The sequence below is a fragment of the Pimephales promelas genome, chromosome 21, assembly GCF_988280905.1.
Source record: "Pimephales promelas chromosome 21, fPimPro1.hap1.1, whole genome shotgun sequence".
NCBI classification, from domain to species: Eukaryota; Metazoa; Chordata; class Actinopteri; order Cypriniformes; family Leuciscidae; genus Pimephales; species Pimephales promelas.
The window spans coordinates 4,603,601-4,609,600 of NC_142789.1; the positions used below are offsets into that span (position 1 = coordinate 4,603,601).

General features: G+C 36.7%; 1 protein-coding gene across 6 annotated transcripts in view; it reads right to left on the reverse strand.

The window, feature by feature from the left end:
- The window catches only part of arfgap1 (ARF GTPase activating protein 1), a 28,010-nt gene extending 22,285 nt beyond the window's left edge, over nucleotides 1-5,725 (reverse strand). For 3 of the 6 annotated variants that reach the window (XM_039648927.2, XM_039648926.2, XM_039648924.2), the window contains exons 1-3: nucleotides 5,484-5,725; nucleotides 2,825-2,889; nucleotides 758-867 (exon numbers count right to left, since the gene is read on the reverse strand). In XM_039648927.2, the coding sequence (XP_039504861.1) occupies nucleotides 758-867; nucleotides 2,825-2,884 (170 nt within the window). In that variant the 5' untranslated portion in view covers nucleotides 2,885-2,889; nucleotides 5,484-5,725. The remainder of the gene's footprint in view (nucleotides 1-757; nucleotides 868-2,824; nucleotides 2,890-5,483) is intronic. The other 3 variants (XM_039648928.2, XM_039648925.2, XM_039648929.2) reach the window with 2 other exon arrangements.
- Between the last annotated feature and the right edge of the window lie 275 nt (nucleotides 5,726-6,000).

The window sequence follows — 6,000 nt, forward strand, 5'->3', positions numbered from 1 at the left end:
TTGCTCATTAACAAAGTATGAAAATACAATCATTAAACGCATTATAGATATGCTTATAAATCAAGAAAAAAGCATGTATAGCTGTATTTATAAACGGCATATTAATGTCTATTAATGTTTTATAAATGATGAATTAACTGTTTACTCATGCTTAACTAATGATTAATAGTGTGCAGTTATTATAAAGTGTTACCAAAAATTATATAAAAATATATACACACACACACTTATAAAAAGGTTAGTTCCAATACCTGATTCTACTGACTGACTGACTCATAAAGATGGTCTCTGTCTCCATCTATTGGCCAAATAATGTAACTTCTGTTGCTGTTCCCGGTCAGGGACTATTTTTTCCAGCGGAAGGTCGGCTTTTAGTGATTTTAATTCATGAAAGTTGCATTGATACATATTTTTCAGCTTTAATATTTGTATTGTGTGGTAACCGCGTTATAAAAGCAATAAGGAACTCGAGGCTAGTGCTGCATCATGAATAAGTCAGGCCTATCAACGCCCTTCAGCCGGCCCGTCACATACACAATACAACACAGCCACGAGTCCCTTATTGCTTACATATACATGATTCCAGTTTATGGTTTACCATTCTCACTTATTTGTAAAATGTGTTGTAAAGGGATAATTGCTTGTAAAGTGAGAGACTGATTGAGTTTGTGCTGAATAGGATTATGTATAATTTCGTTGTTCTCTTTTGTATAATGACAAATAAAGATTCTGAAACGCATCCAAATGTGAGTCTGACCTGAGGTGGACGCCGAGGCCTCTGTGTTTCCCAGAACACTCCAGACAGATCCAGATCCCATACGTCACGCTGACCCACTGCGGGTTAAACGCTCCACACTCGAAACACACCTGACAACACACACAGCACGCTTGAAAGGGATAGTTCACCCAAAAATGAAAATTAGCCCATGATTTACTGGCCCTCAAATCATCCTAGATGTATATGACATTCTTCTGTCAGATGAATACAATCAGAGTTATATTAAAAAATCTCCTGGCTCTTCCAAGCTTTATAATGGGAGTGAATGGCCATTATATGATGCGCTTTTATGATGGACAGATGAGCTTTTATGATGATAGATGTGCTTTAATGATGAATAGATGCACTTTATGATGGATAGATGTGCTTTAATGATGGATAGATGTACTTTTATCATGGATAGATGCGCTTTTATGATGGATAGATGCACTTTTGATGGATAGATGCGCTTTATGATGTATAGATGTGCTTTAATGATGAATAGATGCACTTTATGATGGATAGATGTGCTTTAATGATGTATAGATGTGCTTTTATGATGGATAGATGCACTTTTATGATGTATAGATGCACTTTTATGATGGATAGATGCACTTTTATCATGGATAGATGCGCTTTTATGATGGATAGATGCACTTTTGATGGATAGATGCGCTTTATGATGTATAGATGTGCTTTTATGATGGATAGATGCACTTTTATCATGGATAGATGTGCTTTAATGATGGATAGATGAACTTTTGATGGATAGATGCAGTTATCATGGATAGATGCGCTTTATGATGTATAGATGCGCTTTTATGATGGATAGATGCACTTTTATCATGGATAGATGCGCTTTATGATAGATGCGCTTTATGATGGATAGATGCGCTTTATGATGGATGGATGCACTTTTGATGGATAGATGCGCTTTATGATGAATAGATGTACTTTTATGATGGATAGATGCACTTTATGATGAATAGATGCGCTTTAATGATGGATAGATGCGCTTTATGATGGATAGATGCACTTTTATGATGGACAGATGCACTTTTATGATGGACAGATGCACTTTTATGATGGATAGATGCACTTTTATGATGATAGATGTGCTTATGATGGATAGATGCACTTTTATGATGGATAGATGCGCTTTATGATGAATAGATGCGCTTTAATGATGGATAGATGCGCTTTATGATGGATAGATGCACTTTTATGATGGACAGATGCACTTTTATGATGGATAGATGGGCTTTTATTATGGATAGATGCACTTTTATGATGGACAGATGCACTTTTATGATGGATAGATGCACTTTTATGATGGATAGATGCACTTTTATAATGGATAGATGCACTTTTATGATGGATAGATGCGCTTTTATGATGGATAGATGCGCTTTTATGATGATAGATGTGCTTATGATGGATAGATGCACTTTTATGATGGATAGATGCACTTTTTTATGATGAATAGATGCACTTTTTTATGATGATAGATGCACTTTTATGATGTATAGATGCACTTTTATGATGATAGATGCACTTTTATGATGGATAGATGCACTTTTATGATGGATAGATGCACTTTTATGATGATAGATGCGCTTTTATGATGATAGATGTGCTTATGATGGATAGATGTGCTTATGATGGATAGATGCACTTTTTTATGATGAATAGATGCACTTTTTTATGATGATAGATGCACTTTTATGATGATAGATGCACTTTTATGATGATAGATGCACTTTTATGATGATAGATGCACTTTTATGATGGATAGATGTGCTTATGATGGATAGATGCACTTTTATGATGGATAGATGCGCTTTATGATGGACAGATGCTCTGTTATGGACTTCAAAACAGAAACAGCCATTCATTGCCATTATAAAGCTTGGAAGAGCCAGGACATTTAATATAACTCTGATTGTATTCGTCTGACAGAAGAATGTTATATCTACCTAGGATGACTCGAGGGCACGTAAATCATGGGCTAATTTTCATTTGCTAAATTTCATTTTCATGTACATGCTGACGGAGACGGACACTCACATTGTTCTCGTCTTCGGTCCGCACCTCCTTCAGCACACGTTTGGTTCTGGGACTGGCCATTTGCCCTGAAACACACAGTGACATCATCATGACATCAGCTCCAGTTCAACTCACAGATTGCAGTCTGATATCATGCATTCAACATCTATTTGTGCTACTTTTCAAATGTATCGTATTGTTTGATCCTTTAATATCCCAGAAAAAAGAGAGTCGCACTTTATTAATATCAGGTGTTTTTAACTACTACGGTCAAGTCTACGTCATTTATATAGCGCTTTAGATAGTTTCAAAGCAGGTCGAATGTACTTATCCGGTTGATATTTTTTTTGCAAAACTCTTGTGCTTAAGGCTTTTATCACAGTCCGCGTGTCAAATCTTGCTCCGGTTAACAGAGTAAAGGAATTTCCGCCTGTGTTATTGCAAATGTTTTGAGAAGAAAATTATACTTAATAGTAAACAGTTTTAAATACTGACATGATACCCTACCATGTATGCAATCTTTCATTCTAAAGTGTAACATGATCTGAGAGACACAAATGTAAGCCGAGATTACAGAGCAGCTCCAGTTACTGCCAGAGGAATGATTTACTTATATTTTTAATGTTATTTTGTTTATTTTTGCATTATATTACCACCTATTATTGTCTACAGTATCACTGCACTCAAACAAGGATGATACGTTTACGATGATCAAACTGGTTATTTCTGAATAATCGTCTATGGGCCGGAAATATTCCTTTATTTAAACAGTTTCAATTGGATGACAGCAGTGTAATGCAAGTGCATTAAAAAGCGAACATTATGGCTTAATACAATAAGTTTCCCCCAGCACAAAATAGACTTTAGTAGTAATTAATATTTTAAGATTTGTCTAATTCTAATGCTGTTTTAATGTTGTTTGTATTCTTTTCTTGCAGTTAAAGTTAGGTTATCAGGTTCTACAGTGCGCTACCCTTAGCTTTAAATCACGAAAAATACGTCAGAATATTATGACACATTTTCCTGGTTTCATAATACTCAAATGATTGTAAATGAAGCCTGGTGTTACAAAAACAAATCCCAACAAGCATGCTATGGGCACAGCGGTGGATTCAGGCTGGAGAGGACGGTTTTTACGCTCCTATTTAAAGCTTCAGCTTTTCGAATGTGATAAATATAAAGGTCTATTGAGGTGATACAGGTTTGGTGGTTTAAGGTTGGGTTAAAGAACACCTATTCTGCTTTGTTTAATTGTTTCCATTTGTGTTTAGTGAGTAATGTTTCAGTTTGAGCATTAAAAAGCTCCAGTTCTTCTCTATATCAGTGTTTCTGAACTCCTGAAACGCCTCCATTGCAGTCTTGAGTTTCTTCCGTAAACGAAAACGTCACAATATTACTCAATATAATAAATAATATTTGTTTATTAAAATGGGCAGGGCCTGGTTGAGTTAGTTAGTTGTGTGTTAAACTGGCGGTTATGGAAAGGGGCGGAATATTTCCCAAACACACTCGAAGCGCTCAACCAATCCCAACACACTACTCCAGCCAACCGATCAGAGCACAGTGTGCTTTTCAGAAGGAGGGGCTTCATAAAGACAGGAAGTAAACAGAGCATTACTGACAGACCGGGAAGAGAGGAGCCGCAACAATGGAGAATATGAGGAAAATAATCAACATTCAAGCAGGAAAACCTGTTCTAGTAGAGCCGGAAAACAACATCAAGACCTAATTGGCCTCCTTATAGGTGTAAGGGAAGAGTCAACAGTGTAATTAAAGGTCCAGAAATTAATTACATTTATAATTACATGAAGGTATTTTTAAATACAAGTACAATGTTAAAACATGCATGTACACAAAAATTGTTAGTATATAGTAGTTAAAGACACTTAAAGGGAGAGTCATGAATTAGTCATGTCGTTCAAACCCATAAGATCTTCGTTTGTCTTCTAAACACAAATGAAGATACGTTCAATGAAATCTTTACCTCTTTATAAAATCGAGGTTAATCCACTGGAGTCACATGGATTACTTTATGAAGTCTCTACTACCTTTCTGGGGGGTTGAAAGTTGTATTTGTGTAGACTGTCAATGGAGGGACAGAAATCTCTCAGATTTTATCAAGAAAGATCTTGCTTTGTGTTCTGAGGATGAACGAAAGGTGTTTGGAACGACATGAGGGTGAGTCATTATTGACAGAATTTACATTTTTGGGTGAACTGTCCCTTTAAGAATGTTAATTCCACAACTAGCTTTTGCTAATCAATTCATTTGAGCTGTGATGGTATTGTTATGGTGTATGTGTATGAATTTAATAAACACTTTTCACATTGTCTCTGGTTTATTTTCTGAAATGACCAGAGTTTAGGAAAACTAACTTCAGTGATGATGTTACATCACAGAAATACTGAGACTGTACTAAACGATCACATTCACCTCGATATACACGTTACTACAAGCAAATTAAAAAATGACAGTTGTCTTTTTGAGTGTAGTGTGTTTGTAACGTGTTTTACAGCTGTGATTGTCGTTCACTGTGATCATAACATCAATCAGAGAAGTGATGATGATGATGATGTTTGTTGAGGAACTGGTTCATCTCGACTATGATCATCAGATGAAACTGTGACTGATGACAATCTAATTCTCACACCGATCGTGATGTTAATTGTGATGATTTTACCTGCTGGGTTTGTCTTCAGCTCTGGAGATGAAGATGATGAAGATGATGATTTCTCTAAGTAGATCTCATTTACTCATGAACTGTCACGTGAAGCGATGTCCAGCTTCGATCATCCGCTGATCTGTGGCATTTAACGTGTTTAATCACCGGTTTATCCGACAAGCCTGACCATTGATCACTGTTGCGCTGGCAGACAGCGGCATTCTGGGACATCCGCGCTACGTCACGCCTGCGTCAACGGCGTGGTGACGTTTCGAATCGTGAGGCGAGCGTGCGTGTCTCATTTTTTGCATTCTTTTTTATGTTTTAGCTCTCCCCATAACCTCACTCAAATCCTTCTAAGATATGAACATATGATCAATCTCTGAGTTCTGGGATTCTCCCAAGTAATTCAGGAGCGAACCTCTGTGTGTACTGTCAAGTCTGTCACTCATCATTAGAGCGCCTCCCTCAGGCTGAATAGCGCATTACAATACTGACAAAAGTGTCTGACGTGTTAGTGTTTGTAGGATATAAC